Below are 21116 nucleotides of genomic sequence, written 5' to 3' on the forward strand. Positions count from 1 at the left end.
GAAGGACATGGTTTATAAGTGGGAAAAAAAGAGGCGACTATTCCGTTTGGGAGTTGAGAAAAAGCTTTGCAGGCCCATGGACCATTGTCCACTTTGTGACTCCATGGTGGTCAGACCAGTGTTATGTGAACATTCTTTGCCGGTACTTGAATGTTGGAATCGTGGTTGCACAAGGCCTCTGTTACGTCATATAGTGAATGTTTGATTTTTGCAACCCTAGACTAAAATCATGGGTTAATATGATGAATATTGTGTGTTTTTTAACACTTAGTCATATGGGTAAGCTATATGGAGGATTCTTGCATAGAAATGATCTTATGTTTCACTTGTTTTAGGTTTGACATCAGATCCATTTGTCATGGAGGAGCAAGATCCAGCTAAAAGTTGCGCTTTGGAATCTTCTCTCTGGGAGCTGGAGGTAAGCCTTCTAACTCTGTAACAATCCTGCCAAAACTCAAATTATTATAAGATGTATACTTTTTTTTTTGAATCAGATCTTTTTTATTAAACATTCAGGAATCAATACAGAAAGAATATGACATCTTATATAGCTAGTAAAATTTACATTGAGAGCAAATATTATTTAAAGGGTAAAACTCTTCCTGTGTAAGAATAAATAAAAAGAAGAAATCTCAAAACACAGATATTTGCATAAAATTGAGCCTATAAACAACATGGCTCCACAAATAAACAAAAATCAAAATTATACATCAGTGCCTCATTTCAGCGGGAAAACCATCCCCGCCAGCCGCGCCACTCCGCATCATATTTCGCCCCCCCCCCACGGATATCAGGTCCAATCCACCCCAGCTCCCTCCCACCGCGCCACTCAAAATCTACTTCGCCACAAAGGGCACTAGACTTTATTTTCACCCCCCAAGCATCCCCTCATCGCAAGCACAACAGCAACTGGTCCAACATCGCATCCCGTACCAGTGCGCCCGAGGGGAGACCCGGTGACTCCATCCATGGCTGCCAAATTTTGTAAAACTTTCTTAATGCATTTCTTTTTAAATAAGCCCCCCTTTCCAATCTGATGACATTATTTAGTTTATTTTTAAGCTCTGACAATGTTGGTGGCATAGGATCCAACCAATGATATGCAAGTATCTTTCTTGCCTGATACAGGATGCGTGCTATTCCCAGGGCCACTGCAGAGTCCGGGTCAACCCCCTCCTCCCACAAATTCAACAAACATAGACGAGGTGACGGTCGTATTGTGATATGGTATACTTGGGCTATGAGTCCCAGGGTCTGCCTCCAGAAATCCCCAATGTGCCCGCACTCCCACATAACATGCATCAAGTGGGCATCATCCTGCCCACACCTAACACATTGTGTATTGGGCCTAAGTCCCATTTTAAATAATAAGCTGGGTGTTTTATATACCCTGTGAATGAGATATATTTGCGAAAGCCGCTGGCACTCAGAAACCGCCATTTTAGGGACCTGTTCTAGAATATCGGACCACTGGTCCTCCGTCAGGGGGCCAACGTCCCGTTCCCACTTATTCTTAGCAGCAGTCAGTGGATATGTCTCCAGATGGGCAGGTAATAATCTTTTATATAATTCAGAGATAAGTCCCCTAGAAGACTCAGATGTAAGTAGCATATGTAGTGTTTGATTATGTGTCACTATCACCGGATTTGTCCTTCTCTGTTTTTCCAATGCATGTCTTAGCTGTAAGTACTGATAAAAGAAGACGTGCGGGAGGTGAAATTCTGTTCTCAATTGTTCAAAACTCTTAAGAGTATTATTTTGCAAAATTTGTGACACCAGATAAATCCCTTTATCTTCCCATCTTCCGAACCCCACCAGCTTTTTGATCTCTTGCAAATCCGGATTTCGCCACAATGGCCACAATTCCGTAGGCCCATTTATCTTCAAAAGAGACTTACCCCTATCCCACACCTTGAAAATCATAGCCAACGTGGGGTATCGTGCCCCATTTATCTGCCGTCTTCCCACCTCCAACCGGCACCCTGGATATTTCCATACCGATCCTTCCCTCACAATATCACCACCATTGTCACACGCCCCGTCTCTACCCCAACCCTTAAGATGTTGCATCTGGGAGGCTATAAAGTATATGAATGGGTTTGGCACCGCCAATCCTCCCTCCTCCTTCCCTCGCTGCAGTATCTCCAAGCGAATCCTAGCCTGTTTTTTCTTCCAAATTAATTCCCGGAATAATGTATTTATTTTTGCAAAAAAGTCCCTACAGATCCACACCGGAGAATTATGTATCAAATATAATAATTGTGGCATCATTACCATTTTGATTAAGTTAGATCTACCAATATTCGACAACGGCAGGCGACACCAAGTATGTACTTTTGCTCTAAATCGCTGCAACAGGGGCTCCAGATTCAGAGCCCGAAAATCCTTCGGGGCAGGACTAACAATTATACCCAGATACCTAAACCTCCGAACTACAGGGACCGGTATCTGCAAATCTGAGAAATCCGCCGGGAGAGGGTCTATCGGCATTAAAGCTGATTTGGACCAATTAATCCGAAGACCAGACCTCAGCCCAAATTCTCGAATGACCTCCATTGCCGGCAAAATCGAGGAATGTACCTTATCTAAATATAGAAGTAAATCATCCGCGTACAATGATATCCTCAACTCCACAGTTCCACATCTGAATCCCATTATTTCTATGGACTTCCGAATTGCAACTGCCAATGGCTCCACCGCAGTAGCAAATAGCAAGGGCGAGAGCGGGCACCCCTGTCTAGTACCTCTCCCAAGAGGAAAAGACTCAGAGACCCTGCCATTAGCCCCAACCTTCGCCACCGGCGAGCCATACAACAGCCTCACCCAATTTATAAATCTGTGTCCAAAGCCCATTTTCCGAAGTACCGCTCACAACAAACCCCACTCCAAACTATCGAACGCCTTAGCGGCGTCTAAGGACAAAATTGCTCTTCCCCCCAACTCCCCAGAACTATGTTGAATCCCCAAGTATAGTTTCCTAAGGTTCATAGATGTGGCTCTGCCTGGGATAAATCCCGTCTGATCCTTCTGTATAACAGATGAGATAACTCGGGACATCCTATTGGCGAGTACCTTGGCCAATAATTTAACATCTGTTGATAATAGGGAAATCGGGCGATATGAATCCGGAACCTCTGGATCCTTTCCGGGCTTTAATATTAAAACTATCAAAGCTTCCCTCATAGATGGCGGGAGGACCCTCTGCCTTTCAGCCTCTTCAAATACCTTAAGTAGCTTAGGTAGCAGTAAGGGTGCATAGGTTTTGTAAAACTCGCCAGGCAGGCCATCCATTCCTGGAGCCTTTTCATTTTGCATCTGACCAAGCGCCTCCTCCAACTCCTCCAACAGGATGTCCCGATCCAATGAATCCCTATCGCTATCAGCCAATGCAGGGAGAGAGAGAGCATCCAGGTACTGCTCAATCTCAGTCTCCGTGAGACTGCAATCTGATGTGTATAGTCGCATATAATACCTCCTTATCTCACTCACTATGTCCGCACTGTCTGTCACAGGACCACCCGAGTCCGTTTTTAGCCTATTGATATATGAAGATCCGTCCTGTGCTCTAATGACCGTGGCCAATAAATGTCCTACTCCCTCCCCCTCTATAAAATATTTTTGTTTGAGGAAATAACGTTTATTTGCTGCCGCCGACATGAGGTTTTCCCTGTGCCTTCTCCAAAGCTTTTTTAGTTTCCTCTGTCGGGGTGAGTATCACCGCAGCCTCCGCAACAGACACCTCCTGGATCAGACTCTGGGTGTAGCGTCTATTTTGGCTTTTCCGTGTGCATATTTCTCTAATATATAAGCCCCTGACATAGGCTTTCATGGAATCCCAGACTATGTGTGATGATGCAGAGTACTCATTAAGTTGAAAATATTCTAGAATGGCATCATGCAAAGATCCCCCTATAAGCTGGATCCAGAAGGGATTAAGCTTCCAGATAGGTCTAGATAGGGTGAGGGGGTGTCCCCATGAAAGTGTGACATGTAGCGGCGAGTGATCAGATACACTTCTAGGCAGGTAGGCCACCCCTCGTACATATGGGGTCATGAGTGTATTCCCAATGGCCAGGTCTATCCGTGACATAGCGTGGTGGGAGCTAGAGTAGCAGGAAAACTGTCTGGCTGTGGGGTTTTGGACACGCCAAAGATCTACCATACCCAGCTCCACTAACGTTCTAGCAAATGAGGTTGAGGCTGCATCCTCTGATATGTTTCCCGAATGCAACTTATCCAAATAGGGATGCAAATATGTATTAAAATCTCCTATTAGAAGAGTCGGCGCAGGGGGAAAGGAACCCAAAATAGACAAGATTCTTTTTACTGGTTCGACTGAATAGGGCGGGGGGATGTATATGGCAACCAAAATAAATTGTATACCGTATAACGTGCAAAGCAAACATACAAATCTGCCCCCAGGGTCAACCACTGATTTAGTACATGAGAAGGGGATGGACCTGTGCACCAGCACACTGACACCCCGCGCATGGGTCGAGTACGTGGAATGATATTCATGTGAAACCCATCCCTTTCTTAGCCAATGAATATTATCTTTCACCATGTGGGTCTCAGACATACACAGGATAGCCGGGAGAAACTTCTGCATATTAGTAAATATAGCACATCTCTTATTTGCATCCCCGAGCCCCCTAACATTCCACGCTACAATATTAAGTGATATCGCCATAAGAGCAGACTAAAAAATGAGAAATCGGAACATACTCCACTCCCGAGGGAGAGAGGCAATCTCCACCATCCCTCAGTACAATGAATTGGGCGACACGGCTGACGCACATCACATCCCACAGAACAATTAGGGAATACAACAACAAACGAAAAAAACAAAGGAGGGAGAGGGAGCACCGCACACCAGTGCACAGCGCCCCTACCCCCAAACACAAGTGTAACTTGCACATTTCTCTCAAATAGAGAGAATCAGGGCTAGAAAACTCGCCCAGAGTCCATGCAGGGAGAAGGGTCCACAGCTTGTCACTGTAACGAGTGTCCACAGCAATCCGGTCAGCTCCCGCCCTGAATCCGAAATGGAATGAACAGTAGTAATTATACCAGCATAGCGTCCTAGACAAAAAGGAGTAACAACACCTGGTGGCGAAAAAAGGGAGAACTTCAAGTATTCTTCCTCCTCATGGACCTCTCATTAATATCCAGCCAGGACAGCGCCATTCCCGCCGTATCAAAAAAGTGCGTTTCTCCATTCACATCAATCCGCAGTCTAGCAGGGTACATCATGGAATATGTCACCTGTAAGTCACGTAGGCGTTTTTTAATCTCAATAAATTGCGCCCTTTTACGCTGCACCTCCAGGGAAAAATCAGGGAAAATGGAGACTTTCCTCCCATTAATAGCAAGTTCCTTAATGTCTCTGGATCTGCGCAGGATAGCATCTCTATCTTTAAAGTGTAGGAGCTTAAGCAAGATGGGACGCGGGGGTGCTCCCGGCGGGGGGGCACGCGTAGGGACCCTGTGTGCTCTCTCAATAGTAAAGAATGGGGACAAAACATCTTTACCAAAGGTGTCCATTAGCCATTTTTCAAAAAAGCCAAGTGAGTCAGTCCCCTCCGTCCTCTCCGGAACCCCCACCAGTCGCAGATTACTTCTACGGGAGCGGTTCTCTAAATCATCCACCTTGTTCAGCAGTATTGTAATATTTTGCGTGGCTTTTCCCAGCTCCCGTGTTATTGGTGGCAATTTATCCTCCGTCGCACCAACACGCTCCTCCAGTTCCCCCACCCTGGCAGTCACCCCTCGCAGCTCTTGTTTAATACAGGCCATGTCCTTGGTGACAATCTCCATTTGATTACTTAGAGTGGCCAGTGTGGTATTGCAGGAGTTAATTGCTGCGAGGATTTCTCCCAGTGTGGGCTCAGCAGTCACAGACTCCGGCTGCTCCCCATCCCCCACTCCTTCCTCCTCCAGCACAGGCCCCTGTGTCTGCACATGTTGGGCTGAAGGGGGGCCCAGTTTACTCACTGTTCCCTCCCTGGAGAGATGATCCTCCAGCTCCACGCTGCATCCAGCGTCTGCCTCAGTCTGTGCACTGGGCGATCGAGCAGCAGCAGGAGGCACCCTTGCATATCGTTCCAGCCTGCCAGCAGCTCCCATCGCTCCACTACCAGCCGACTTGTTGTTTGCTGGTGCCATCCTGGATGTAGCAGAGGTGCGCCCCGGCGTCTCCTTATCTTTTTTACTGCTGCGGTTCGACATGGCCCAAGGATCCTCCGCTGTCTAAACGCCCAGGGAGATATTGCAGCCCTCCAGGTCAGTGGGACTCGTCAGCAGTGCCGGTAATCAGGATTTATTGTCGGATCCGGGCAGGAGCTCTCTCACTCCACGTCCTCCCTACATGAGGTCCAGGCCACGCCCCATAAGATGTATACTTTTAGCTTAATGGAGTGGTGGAAAAGAGAAAAAATTCTTGCACTGCACTTGTCCAAACCTCTGTTATTTGTTGTCCAGGTCCAATTTAATTTGTCTATGCATATAACCCTTATGTTGCAGGTTCATGCATTACTTTATCAATTACTAGACTGAATTGAGGCGCAGTTTAGATTGGCAGGTCTCAGCCTGCAGCGGGTTCCTGCTACTGCAGCCTATCATCCACATATTGTAGCTTCTAAAACACACAATCATCTTCTCATTCAAGCTTTGAACATTGTTATAGGAAGGGAGCAGACTATGTAGTGAGAGAAATATATACAGTCATATGTAAAAGTTTAGGCACCCCTATTAATGTTAACCTTTTTTCTTTATAACAATTTTGGTTTTTGCAACAGCTATTTCAGTTTCATATATCTAATAACTGATGGACTCAGTTATATTTCTGGATTCAAATGAGGTTTATTGTACTAACAGAAAATGTGCAATCTGCATTTAAACAAAATTTGACCTGTGCAAAAGTATGGGCACCCTTGTCATTTTCTTGATTTGAACACTCCTAACTACTTTTTATTGACTTCCTGAAGCACTAAATTGGTTTTGTAGCCTCATTGAGCTTTGAACTTCATAGCCAGGTGTATCAAATCATGAGAAAAGGTATTTAAGGTGGCCACTTGCAAGTAGTTCTCCTATTTGATTCTCCTACGAAGAGTGGCATCATGGGCTCCTCAAAACAACTCTCAAATGATCTGAAAACAAAGATTATTCAACATAGCTTTTCAGGGGAAGGATACAAAAAGTTGTCTCAGAGATTTAACCTGTCAGTTTCCACTGTGAGGAACATAGTAAGGAAATGGAAGAACACAGGTACAGTTCTTGTTAAGCCCAGAAGTGGCAGGCCAAGAAAAATATCAGAAAGGCAGAGAAGAAGAATGGTGAGAACAGTCAAGGACAATCCACAGACCACCTCCAAAGACCTGCAGCATCATCTTGCTGCAGATGGTGTCACTGTGCATCGGTCAACAATACAGCGCACTTTGCACAAGGAGAAGCTGTATGGGAGAGTGATGCGAAAGAAGCCGTTTCTGCAAGCACGCAACAAACCGAGTCGCCTGAGGTAGGCAAAAGCACATTGGGACAAGCCAGTTACATTTTGGAAGAAGGTCCTGTGGACTGATGAAACAAAGATTGAGTTGTTTGGTCATACAAAAAGGCGTTATGCATGGAGGCTAAAAAACACAGCATTCCAAGAAAAACACTTGCTACCCACAGTAAAATTTGGTGGAGGTTCCATCATGCTTTGGGGCTGTGTGGCCAATGCCGGCATCGGGAATCTTGTTAAAGTTGAGGGTCGCATGGATTCAACTCAGTATCAGCAGATTCTTGACAATAATGTGCAAGAATCAGTGACGAAGTTGAAGTTACGCAGGGGATGGATATTTCAGCAAGACAATGATCCAAAGCACCGCTCCAAATCTACTCAGGCATTCATGCAGAGGAACAATTACAATGTTCTGGAATGGCCATCCCAGTCCCCAGACCTGAATATCATTGAACATCTGTGGGATGATTTGAAGCGGGCTGTCCATGCTCGGCGACCATCAAACTTAACTGAACAGGAATTGTTTTGTAAACAGGAATGGTCACAAATACTTTCATCCAGGAACTCATTAATAGCTACAGGAAGCGACTAGAGGCTGTTATTTTTGCAGAAGGAGGATCTACGAAATATTAATGTCACTTTTATGTTGAGGTGCCCATACTTTTGCACCGGTCAAATTTTGTTTAAATGCAGATTGCACATTTTTTGTTAGTACAATAAACCTCATTTGAATCCAGAAATATAACCGAGTCCATCAGTTATTAGATATATGAAACTGAAATAGCTGTTGCAAAAACCAAAATTGTTATAAAGAAAAAAGGTTAACATTAATAGGGGTGCCCAAACTTTTACATATGACTGTACATGTGTCCACCCTTTACCTTTGTTGAATTGCGTTGTTTTTTTTTCCCCCAAAGTTTAACATCTCACACCGTGCATCTCTGGATGATATGTCGGCTGTAGAGACAAGATAATGAAAGCACACAGTGAATGCTTACAAGACAGACTGCTCTGTTTTACATAATTGTGTGTAAATGGAAATTGAATGTATAATGTATTTCACTTTAGTTTTAAAGGCTTAATCTAAAAAATGGGTGAAATTGCAAAGTGCTTGTAAAAAAGACAACCAACTTCTCAATTTACTTACTAAAAATCCTCTTAATTCTCAAAAACAAAGTCCCCCCCCCCAAATTTGTTTTATTGAAGACTATACGACATAACAAGGTTACATTATAGAAAAAACAGCATTGCTCATCAATACAATCTTGATTCTCATATATCTGTATAATCTTTTGCTCCCCCCTTCCCATGATCTGTGGTACAGTCGGACCCTGTTCCTGCTCGGTCGGACACAGCCATTACGCAGTACACAGCGGGGGCACAGATATAAGATTATCTCAGCAGAGGAATGTTGTGGTGTTTTTTTTGTTTTTTTTTTAATACATATAATTATTGAACTTAATTTTTTTTTTTTCCAAGACTTGTTGATTAAAATCCACTTAACCCCTTTAACTTTGACTCTAACATTCCATGGATCTAATAACTTAAAAGGGTTGTCCACTACTAGGACAACCCCTTCTTGATCAAAATGAGTGGTCCTTATAAAATAATAAAGGTTATATTCCCCTCCCGTTGCGGTGCCTTTCCCGCTGTGTCAGCAGTTGCTCTCCCTGTGGCTCTCGTGCGGTATTGGGCCACTTGCGTCTGATCCCGGACTTTGTCTTCATGTTCGATTTGTCCAAAAACAGGGACAGTGATGCCAGCGCTGATTTGGCGCTGGAGATGCTTGTCACAACATCAGCACAGGAGACCCGGGGAGAGCGACTGCTGACACTGCAGGAATGGCACTGGAGGTGAGTATAAGATTTATTCTTTTATTGGGGGGGCCAAGTGACGGCATAACAAGAAGGTTTCCTAGTAGTGGACCACTTCTTTAAACTAAAGGCAACAAATTTCACACACTTTTTAATCCTGAGAGAAAAAACATCATTGCCTATGGACTATCGTGAGTCAAAGAGGAAATCAAACCAAGGCTTCCACACAAATTTTCTAGGGCATTCTGTTTTCTCCTACGCCTCATTGGGGGACAAAGAGACAGTGGGTGTTATGCTGCTGGCCACTAGGAGGACACTAAGTAAACCAGAAAAAAAAGTTAGCTCCTCCCCTGCAGTATACACCCTCTCACTGGCTGAGATTTCTCCAGTTCTTTGCTTACTGTCTGTAGGAGGCACTTGGGTCTGGTTTCAGACCCCACCGTTATTCTTATTTTTGAATGTTCTGTAAACTTGTATTTTTTAATTAACTGAGTGAAGGGGGCAACGATTCTTTGCTACGGCCCGCTCTCCCCCGAACCAACAACAGGCAAGCACGCAGAGTATACCTCCCTGTACACTTTCCTGCGACGAATGGAGCTGATTCCTCTGACGATGGTTCCCTTATGGTCGGTACTCCACGGATACGAGGGTAAGCGCAACAGGACGTAGCACAGGAGTGCATGGAGAAGGACTTGAGCAGCGCTTTTTCGGATGCTCTGAATCAGCCCCAGAGCTCTCCATCCCCCCTACCACAGGGTGGATCGATTGAGCATACCCCTTTAAGATCTCCTCCAGCTCTGCTACATCGCCCGGAGGATGAGACAAGAAGACCCTGGACAGCGACGACCTGCCTGAGCACAGGAGTGGAGGTATGGGGTCGGGTCCCTCCCCCCCGGGAGAAGCGCTGACTCAACGTCAGCGGCGGTGCACCGGCGCTTAGTCCACGGCATTTCTGGCCTGCTAGGGGGCAATTTGGCGGCGCCCACTAGCGCCACCCTCTCTCTGCCCCCAGTGCCTACCACGGGTAGTCCAAAAATTTTGTCCCCGGCCTACTAGGCTGCAATTTGATTAGCGCCGCCTGCGCTAACGTCGGCGCCTCTTTTTACTTATGAGACGCGCAATTCTATTCTCGGGGGCCATGTCTTCAGCTGCCGTTAACCCTTTCATGAGCGCTATGCCTGCTCTGGACAGCCGGATACCGGGTGACACCACAAGGCCACTGTTTTTTCCTACCGGGGGGACCCAGCACAGGACCGGGTAAACTGCATCTGCCCTCAGATTAAAGCTTAACCCCTTCACGGCACATTCCCTGCAGCTGCAGACAGACTCTGCCGTTAACCCTTTCAGGAGCGCTATGCCTCATTTTAAGGAGGCTAAATGGGCTGTTAAAAAGCCCACTGCGTTTTTTACCGTGTGTACCACCTGCAAGTCTGCCTTATCCAGTGCACAGGCTAATCCGTTATGCACGGACTGCGACCTGCACTGCGCCCTGACCTGCGCTCCAATGTCCCTTGCCGCCGCTGCTGACGGGCCTCCTGTGTTTAGTAACCCTGAGTGGGCTGCGTCCCTGTCACGGTTGGTGGAGTCTCTTACCCAGGCAGACAGCGTCCTTATCTCCTGAGGAGGGCTCTGGCGTCGGCCAGGAACCATCCCCCAGCAGGGGCGATACTCGTCCAAGGGACGGTCAGCGCCTCAGCATCGGCGACTCCTGTCTCTCGCTTGCCCTCTCCTGAGGTTCACAGCGAGCACAGCTCTGAATTCGAATCTGGCACGTCAGCCCCTCAGAATCCCCCAACTGATCAAGAGTCGCTTGATTCTTTTATAGAATCAGTCAACAGGATTCTGAGGTTGGATGAGGAAAATATGCCTGCTCCAGCACACCCTAGCTCATTTAAGAAAACCTAGCGGGTGCGCACGTTATTTACCACATGAGCGGTTCACAGGGCAAAAGTCTACTCAGGCTAAATACCCTTTTCATCCAGACCTAATGTACCATTGGTTACAGTCCCCTCCGGTGGACCCTCCTGTATCGCGTCTTGCTTCTAAAAGGCTCCTATCTGTTTCTTAGGGTTCCTCAGTCAGAAACCCCTCCGATTGTCAAATTGTCTACCTTGCCCATTCCGTTTTTGAAGCTTCAGGAGCAGAGTTTTCTCCATCTTTCGCAGCATTTTGGGTCACTAAGGCAATGGCCGCTTGGGCAGAAGTTCTGATTACTTCCTTCCAAGGCACCAGTCTTCCTCCGGAGGCAACCACTGTCGCCAGGCAGATAGTTCACGCAGCTGACTTTGTAGTAGACGCTTCTTTTGATGCCGCCAATTGCGTGGCTCAAACTGCTGCTAATGCGATCTCCATTAGAAGAGCCCTATGGCTCCGCGGCTGGCGGGCGGAGTATTATATTTAAACCTTTTTGTGTTTCCAAAAAAGGACGGGACAATGTGACCCATTCTGGATCTCAAACTGTTAAATCAGTTTGTCAGGGTACGGTGATTCCGAATGGAATTTCTCCGATCAGTTGTAGCTTCCCTGGAAAAAGGAGAGTTCCTAGCATTCATCGACATCAAGGACGCTTACCTTCACATTCCGATCTGCCCGTCCTTCCAGCAGTTCCTGCATTTTGCAATTCACAAGGAACACTGCCAGTTCGTTGTCTTGCCCTTCGGACTCGCCACCGCCCCCAGGGTCTTTACCAAGGTCATGGCGGCTGTCTTGGCCATTCTCCACTCTTGAGTGATGGTGTTATCGTATCCAGACGACCTGCTCATCAAGGGTCCGTCCCTTCCAGCCTGCGAGGAATCCATGGATAACAGTAAATACACTTAGTCGCCTGGGGTGGAAGATAAACTTTGAAAAGTCTTTCCCAAAACCGGCTCAGCAGATTTCCCTTTTAGGGATGATCTTGGACACTTCCCGCAGGTTGGTCATTCTCCCTCCAGGAGAGACCCAAGCCTTACAACAGGCAGCGCGACTGTTTTCCCATCTCCCATGACGGCACACATGAGAGAGGGGATCCTCCCAGTCAGGACAGGAACCCTACTGAAGATAAAAGGGCGGTACCTCTCCCTCGCTTCAGTTGGGTCTCCTGTCCTGACAGGGACCCGTGTGCTGAAGACGGCGGTCACACGTACCTGCCCCTCTCCCGTTCCGGCGTTGAAGATCAGGCTGGTTTTCCTGAGCGCTGCGCGTCGGGAGGGGGAAGCGTCGTCCGCGGGTCCCCAGGGGGCTCAGCGTCCGAGCAGGCGCAGAAGCAGCACGGCTGGGGTCCTGGGGCTCTACCGTGGCTGACGCGCCACCCTCTCCCCCTCTGCCAGGCCCAGATGCGGCGCAGGAGCGTCAGGAGGCGGACGCTTCCGGGTCGCGCCCCTCTGACGTCACGCGCAGGGCACGCTGGGAAGGGGCGTGCCCGCGTGACGTTGGGAGGCGGCGCCGACGATCCAAGATGGCGGCGCCCATAGAGAACAACACCAGCGGGCGAAAGGAGATTCCGGCGGCATGGCGGGGGGGAGGGGCTGTGGGGTAACCGGAGGAGGCGGAGAGTGCAGTGGATCCCCCTTACATAAGGGGGATGACCACAGAAGACGCACTCATGCCCAAGGCTTCAGGATGGAAGTGGGGCAAGATGAGCAACAGCGTCAGCAGCAGCAAGAGCTCTCGCCAGATGCCAGGCCGAGCCGCCAGCATACCAGGAGCAGTCGCTCGAGTGGTGGGAGCGGCAGTCGTAAACGCGACCGGCGTGACTCTGAGACGTCCAGGAGGAACGTCACGTGTACATCTGAGGAGCCTCCGAGATCGGTACCCCTGATTGACAGCGGTGGTGAGTGATCTTCGTGAATGTCACCCTTATAGTAACGGGGTTCCCTTTTCTATGATTGATCACTAGGGGTCGAAGGCCAGCAGCAAAACCAAAAATAGAGAATGCGCCCTATGTAAAAACCCGCTGGCAGATCAGTGGCAGAAAGACCTCTGCACTGACTGTATAAACAAAACTATACAGGAGGAGACCCCTGATTTGGTGGCTAGCCTGAAAGAGTTAATACAACAGGAGGTGAAAGGCTCCCTAAAGGCAGCCCTTAAAAAGAAAGAGAAAAGAAACCGTAGAAGGAGCTCCGATTCAGAGGCCTCGCCAAGGCAGAAGGGGCGGGATAGACCCTTGTCCCCCTCCACCTCCTCTTCCTCTACCCAGTCCTCAGAATCCTCCTCGGACAGCGATATAGGCGGCCGTCCATGTTTTCCAGCGGAGGACGTGGAAAAGCTGGTCAAAGCAATTAGGGCTACAATGGGCCTTAAAGAGGAAAAGGCTCCCAAATCATTAGAGGATGTAATGTTTGGAGGACTGGAGGAAAAACGAAAACGTACCTTCCCTGTAAATGATAAAATAAAAGCACTAATTGACAGGGAATGGAAAAAAACGGAGAGGTCAGGGGGCTTACCTTCCACATCAAAAAGGAGGTACCCTTTTGAGCAGAAGGATTCAGAAACCTGGGAGAAAGTCCCTAAAATTGATGGGGCCATAGCCAGATCCTCAAAAAAAAGTATCCCTACCATTAGAGGATTCCGGCGTGTTGAAAGACCCGCTTGATAAAAAAGCAGACGGTTTCCTAAAACACATCTGGGAAGCTTCAGCAGGTGGATTGAAGCCAGCGATAGCTGGTACCTGTACCGCTCGTGCCCTCATGGTCTGGCAGCAACAAATAGAGGACCAGATCAAGGATAGAGTTCCTAGGGACGAAATTTTGTCTAATTTGACACTGTTGCACGGAACAGCGGCTTTCCTAGCGGATTCCTCTGCAGACTCTGCAAGGTTGACAGCTAGAGCAGCAAGTCTGTCAAATGCGGCAAGACGAGCCCTGTGGCTTAAAGGGTGTCCCGGAGATTTACCATCGAAGCATAGGTTATGTTCCATTCCATGCGATGGCCAATTCCTCTTCGGGAAAAAACTAGAAGAGATTTTGGAACATGCGGGGGATAGGAAGAAGAGCTTTCCCCGATTTCCGGGAGAACCCAAAAAGCAGCCCTTTCGGAGGAGGAGATTTAACAGGGGTCGTCCCCCGGGAGATAGAAAAAGCTGGGACTTTAAAGAAAGAAGAGCATCGGGCTATATGTTTAAAGGGCCCTCCACTTCCTCCAAAAAATCTCCCCAATGACGTTGAGCCGGAGGTAGGGGGAAGGCTTTCTCTCTTCCTTTCCGCCTGGGCAAATATCTCCCCCAGTACATGGGTCCTAAATATAATCAAGGACGGCTTAAAAATAAAATTCATCCGTCCGCCCAGGCATACCTTCATAATAACACCCAGAAGGAAAGCCCAAGAGCAACAACTGGCCCTGGAGACGGAAGTCTTGGGACTAGTTGAAAAACAAGTCCTACAGGAAGTCCCAGTGCAAGAACAAAGAAGGGGGTTCTACTCCCCCACCCCCCCCCCCCACCCTCTTAATACAAAAACCAGACCGCTCTTGGAGAACCATTGTCAACCTGAGGAGACTCAATCAGTGGGTAAACAATTGCTCCTTCAAAATGGAGTCAATCAATACGGCCACAAAGATTCTGTTCCAGCATTGCCTCATGGCAGTGATGGACTTAAAAGATGCCTACTATCATATCCCAATTCATCGGGAATATCAAAAATATTTGAGAGTAGCGCTCCATGTCCAGGGGCAGGTGAAACACTACCAATACGCAGCCCTTCCGTTTGGCCTGTCTACAGCCCCCAGAGTATTCACCAAAGTGATGGCCTAAGTAATGTCTTTTCTGCGTTCCAGGGACATGGTGATCGTCCCATACCTAGACGACTTTCTGGTAATAGGGAGGTCGGATTCCCACTGCACACATCAAGTGAAGGAAGTGATAGGAATTCTAGTAGGACGAGGATGGATAGTAAACATCCCCAAATCAAGGATAACCCCAGCAAAAGAGCAATCCTTCCTAGGGTTGATATTGGACTCCGAGCAACAACGCTGCCTCCTACCAGAGAGCAAAGTGACCAAGATAAGAGGCCTAGCTCGCACAGCAATACAAAGACCAAATATGACACTGAGGAACGCAATGTCCCTTTTAGGCTCACTGACATCATGCATACCCGCAGTAGCATGGGCGCAGTACCATGTAAGGCAACTACAGTGGGAAGTTTTGTCAGCACAGAAACAATTAAAAGGGCATTTAGAAGGCAAACTATGTCTCTCAGTGGCTGTAAGAGATTCCCTGCTCTGGTGGACGGTAGAAAAGAATCTAACAGCCTGTGTCCCGTGGCAAAAACCAGTCGAGGACATCATTACAACAGACGCGAGTGCCACAGGATGGGGAGCACAACTGAGATCCCACTCAATAGAGGGGACCTGGTCCTCGCTAGAAAGGGATCACGGTTCAAATGTAAAAGAACTATGGGCAGTGGAAAAAGTCGTGAAACATTTCCTTCCCTTACTTTGGGGCCGCCACACCCGGGTCATGACGGACAATCAAGCAGTAGTAGCCTACATCAATCAACAGGGGGGAACGAGATCTCGGGGCCTCGTGCAAATATCAGATCTACTCTTCCAGCTAGCAGAACAACATCTGTTATCCATCACAGCACTGCACATAAAGGGGGCAGAAAATATACAGGCAGACTTCCTGAGTCGCAGGCACCTAAAACAAGGGGAATGGTCCCTAAACCCCCAAGTCTTCCAACAAATAGTTCAGGCCTGGGGCAAACCAGAAATAGACCTGTTCGCTACCGCACAGAACCGGAAGGTCAGGAAGTTCTGCTCACTAAACCCAAGGGAAAACCCCTTCGCAGTAGATGCCCTACAAATACCCTGGAAGTTCATCCTGGCCTATGCATTTCCCCCGATAACAATGATCCCAGTAGTGGTCAGGAAAATCAGGGAGGATCGAGCGAGAATAATTCTTATAGCTTCATTCTGGCCGAGAAGGCCTTGGTTCTCCCTTCTGAGGCTCATGTCAGTGACAGATCCATGGATACTACCGGAGATTCCAGACCTGCTTTCCCAGGGACCAGTGGTCCACTCTCAGGTGAAGGGCTTTCATCTAGCAGCCTGGAATTTGAGAGGGCGCTACTGAGTCGCCAGGGATTCTCTCCAGGGTTAGTCTCCACCCTGTTGAAAAGTAGGAAACCTATAGCATCCCAAATCTACGGTAGAACGTGGAAAAAGTTCCTAGACTTCCTGGGGGGACCCTTGGGGGATGTAGCACCAGTGGGACCTATCCTAGAGTTCTTACAGTCGGGGCTACAACTGGGGTTAGCCACTAATACACTCAAAGTCCAAGTCTCAGCTTTGGGGGTCCTATATAACTGCAACTTAGCAGCCAATAGGTGGGTGTCCCGATTCATAAAGTCCTGTGGCAGGTCAAGGCCGGTCATTATCCCAAAGATATCACCCTGGGACCTCAACCTAGTCTTAGAGGCCTTAACCAAAGACCCCTTTGAACCACTACTAGAGCTGTCACCAAAGCTACTTACACTTAAAACTGTCTTACTGGTAGCCTTAACATCAGCCCGAAGAGTCAGCGACCTTCAAGCTCTGTCTATATGTTCTCCATATACACAGATATTGGAGGACCGAGTGGTTCTAAGACCAGACCCGGCCTATCTCCCCAAGGTAGTCCAAAAGTTTCACAGGACTCAGGAGATCTCCTTGCCATCGTTCTGTAACAATCCTAGAAACCCTGGGGAGCAAAAGTTCCATACATTAGATGTAAGAAGAGCCATATTACAATATATGTCAGTAACTAGTCAGTCCCTTTTTGTAGCCTTTCAGGGTAGTAGAAAAGGGCACGGGGTAGCTAAGAGTACCATTGCCAGATGGATCAGGGAGGCCATTATGTTATCCTACTCCGCAAGTGGTGCTCCGGTTCCAGAAGGCATCAAGCCTCACTCCACCAGAGCCGTGGCTACCTCCTGGGCAGAGAAGGCTGAGGTATCAATTGAACAAATTTGTAAAGCCGCTACTTGGTCCTCACCTTCGACCTTTTTTAAGCACCACTGACTTGATCTGTCTTCCTCTACTGACCTAACCTTTGGTAGAAGGGTGCTGCAAGCGGTGGTCCCTCCCTAAGGTCTTATTCTACAAAAGTCTCTCATGTGTGCCGTCATGGGAGACGGGAAAACACCAAGGTTACTTACCGGTAGCCGGTTTTTCCGGAGCCCATGACGGCACCTGTATATTGCCCCCCCTTTTCACTCCTTTGGTGTGCACTATAATTTGGGTGGTTTTTTAGTTAGATATAATGTGGTGATAGTTTTACCATGTGTACTAACCCGGGGGGCCTCTCATGCTCTGTAAACCAACTGAAGCGAGGGAGAGGTACCGCCCTTTTATCTTCAGTAGGGTTCCTGTCCTGACTGGGCGGATCCCCTCTCTCATGTGTGCCGTCATGGGCTCCGGAAAAAACGGCTATACCGGTAAGTAACCTTGGTGTTTTCTCACTCCATTCGTTTCGGCATGAGAGTTCTAGGAAAGTTGGTGTCAGTGATGGAAGCAGTTCCATTTGCACAGTTCTACCTCTGCCCCTTACAACACGCATTGCTGTTAGCTTAGGACAAGTACCTGTTCTCCCTGGACCGTTGGATCCCTCTGTCCCTGCGGGTCAGGCAATCCCTCAGGTGGTGAACCTGAGGTCCTCCCTGACTCAAGGGAGGTCTTTTCTCCCAGTAAGATGGTTGGTAGTAACCACCGACGCAAGTCTCCTCGGCTGGGGAGCGGTCTTTTGTCGCCACACGGCACAGGGTCATTGGTCAAACCAAGAGTCAGCCTCCCCATCAACATTTTGGAGATGCAAGCGATCAGATTAGCTCTATGGAACTTCCACTGTCTCCTCGCAGGTCTCATCAGGATCCAATCCGACAACGCCACGGCTGTAGCGTATGTCAACCACCAGGGAGGTACCCGGAGCAGAATGGCCGTGCACGAAGCGAATCACATCCTCCACTGGGCATAGAAAATTGGCCGGCAGATTTTCTCAGTCGTCAAGGCATTGCCTCGGGGAAGTGGTCTCTTCATCCGGAAGTCTTTCAACAGATTTGTCATCGTTGGGGGACTCCGGATGTGGATCTCATGGCCTCAAGACTAAACGACAAAGTTCCTCGGTTCATTGCCCGATCATGTGATCCATGTGCCATCGGAGTGGACGCCCTAATTCTGCCATGGCACCGGTTCCGGCTTCCATACATCTCCCCCCCCCCCCCCCCCCCTCTTCCCTTGCTTCCGAGGGTCATTAAGAAGATCAAAGCGAATGAGTATCAGTGATCCTTGTTGCGCCAGATTGGCCGCACCAAGCATGGTATGCAGAACTAATACAACTAGTTGCCGACGTCCCCTGGCGACTTCCAGATTGCATGGATCTACCCTCGCAGGGCCCGATTTACCACCAGAACTCCGGGGCCCTGTCTCTGACAGCGTGGCCGGTGAATCCTGGATTTTAGCACAGGCTGGGTTCTCTCATGACTTGATTTCCACCATGATTAGTGCTAGGAAACCTGTGTCCATGTGCATCTATCAGCGCACCTGGACAACCTTCTTTTCATGGTGCAAGGATCATGGTCGATCACCTCTGGTGTTTTTTCCATTCTGGCCATAATGGAATTCCTTCAATCTGGTATAAAATCAGGCCTCGTGCTTAGCTCGCTCAAGGACCAAATTTCACCCTTGTCAGTGCTTTTCCGACGCAAAATTGCCACCAAACTTCAAGTCAAGACGTTCATTCAGAGAGTTTCCCATGTGGTGCCTCCTTATAGAAGGCAATTGGAATCATGGCACCTTAACCTGGTTCTCAGGGCCTTACAGGAGGCTCCTTTCGAACCGCCGCAGGACGTGTCTGTCCGTCCTCTCTTGGAAGGTGGTTGTTCTAGTGGCAATTACGTCAATCAGACGAGTTTTGGAATTGGCACCTCTGTCCTGCCGTTCTCTATTCCTGAATTTTTCATCAGGAAAAGGTAGTTCTCAGGACGTCCAAGTCCTTCCTGCCCAATTTCGTCTCCTCTTTCCAGCTCAACGAGGAAATTGTTTTGCCTTTTCTTTTGTCCGGCGCCAGTCCATCGCATTGAGAAGGCCCTCCACACCCTGGATGTGGTTAGGGCGCTCAGAAGGTACATCTCGCGGACGGCTCCCTTCCACAAGTCAGATGCCCTGTTCATGCTTCCAGAGGGGCATAGGAAGGGGCTAGCCAGGTGGATTCCCCTGGCGATTCAGTAGTTTTACTGTATCAGGAACGTGCCTGTCCCACTGGGGATTAAGGCGCACTCTACCTGGTCAGTGGGCCCCTATTCGGCACCAGGCCTCGGCAGAACAGGTCTGCAAGGCTGCGACTTTGTCCAGTCCGCTTACTTTTTACAAAATATTACCAATTTCTTTCTCAGGCCTGTCTGCAAGGCTGCGACTTGATCCAGCCTGCATACCTTTACAAACATTGCCTAATTCATTCTCAGGCCTCTGCGGATGCAGCCTGCAATCGGCAGTACCTCACTGTTGACTCGGTGGTACATGGGGTATTAGCAGATGTATGCTCCCCACCCAGGGACTGCTTTAGGACGTCCCACTGTGTGTCCCCCAATGAGGCGTAGGAGAAATAGGGATTTTTGTGTACTCACCGTAAAATCCTTTTCTCTGAGCCAATCATTGGGGGACACAGCATCCACCCTGTTTAGCCTATTGGCTCACTGTAGCATTCTTAGGCTTTGACTTAGTTATGGTTATTATTGACTGTTTATGCTCCTACTGCTTTTTTTCACCGAACTGGAGAAATCTCAGCGAGAGGGTGTATACTGCAGGGGAGGAGCTAACTTTTTTTGGTTTACTTAGTGTCCTCCTAGTGGCCAGCAGCATAACACCCACTGTCTGTGTCCCCCAGTGAGTGGCTCAGAGAAAAGGATTTTATGGTGAGTACACAAAAATCCCTATTTTATATAACACCCTGACATATGAAGCTGCAGACTTTACCTTATTGACCCAGTGTGAAATTCGTTTTTGTTTTTTTTTAATCCATTTTGTGGCCTTAAAGCCAAAAAAACAATGTTTCACCGAGAAGACTGCAAGAGTAGTGAGTCCAGGTCTCCTCATCAAGGATTCCCAATAAACACACCTTATGACAGAGTGGTACAAAGGACTGTAAGATCTCTGAGGATAGCAATAGGAGGGATTTTTAATGTTGTAAACCACTAGCTGATCTCTTAGGCATTGAGCGTATTACTTATAAGTTCTTGGCTATAGAGCTTGTAATCCTTCTCCAGATTGCTGGATCTGGTCAACTACTGACCTGCACTTCTTCAAAGCTGAAGAGGAAAGGCAACCTCTGTCTGCCGTACTGGAGAGCACATAGATCAGGTCAGCAGCACAGCAATTTTATTGGTCCAAACTGTATATCGGTTAGGAGTAGAGTTGAGCAAGTTTTTCAAAATTCTGTTCCGATTATGATCGGCAGCGATTATTGTTTTTGCAGTATTTGCCGAACACAGCCAAACGTCATTGGAGTTAACAGGACTAGAAATGAACAAATATGTTCAGAACCAATCATCAAACATAAATTCGGCATGACTAGGACGCAAATATGGCAAACTCAGATTTGGCGACTGATTCTGAACAAATTAGCTCAACTCTAGTTAGGAGCACACTACCATCTGGCATGAAAGAAGCCAAGAGGCAGATGAGTGGTGGGCTCTCTTGATTTTATAAAATCCCCCGTAATAATAAAGTTTAGTTAGTTCTCCTTCTAATTGTTGTAGCTATTTAATTTGGTATCTTAAGAAAATTCCCAGACAGCTGCTTTGTAACAAACTGCTTTGCTGATTAGTTCTTCACATCTAGGGAACCCCCCC

At 47.9% G+C, this 21116-nt stretch overlaps 1 protein-coding gene across 1 annotated transcript in view; it reads left to right on the forward strand.

Moving 5' to 3' along the window:
• Nucleotides 1-21116, forward strand: part of NOC4L (nucleolar complex associated 4 homolog) — a 48524-nt gene that overhangs the window by 21643 nt on the left and 5765 nt on the right. Inside the window, exon 13 of the mRNA XM_073559008.1 lies at nucleotides 336-418. Within this exon, the coding sequence (XP_073415109.1) occupies nucleotides 336-418 (83 nt within the window). The remainder of the gene's footprint in view (nucleotides 1-335; nucleotides 419-21116) is intronic.

Source organism: Dendrobates tinctorius, unplaced genomic scaffold (genome assembly GCF_039654945.1).
Source record: "Dendrobates tinctorius isolate UK_male_01 unplaced genomic scaffold, ASM3965494v1 ptg000265l, whole genome shotgun sequence".
Lineage (NCBI taxonomy): Eukaryota > Metazoa > Chordata > Amphibia > Anura > Dendrobatidae > Dendrobates > Dendrobates tinctorius.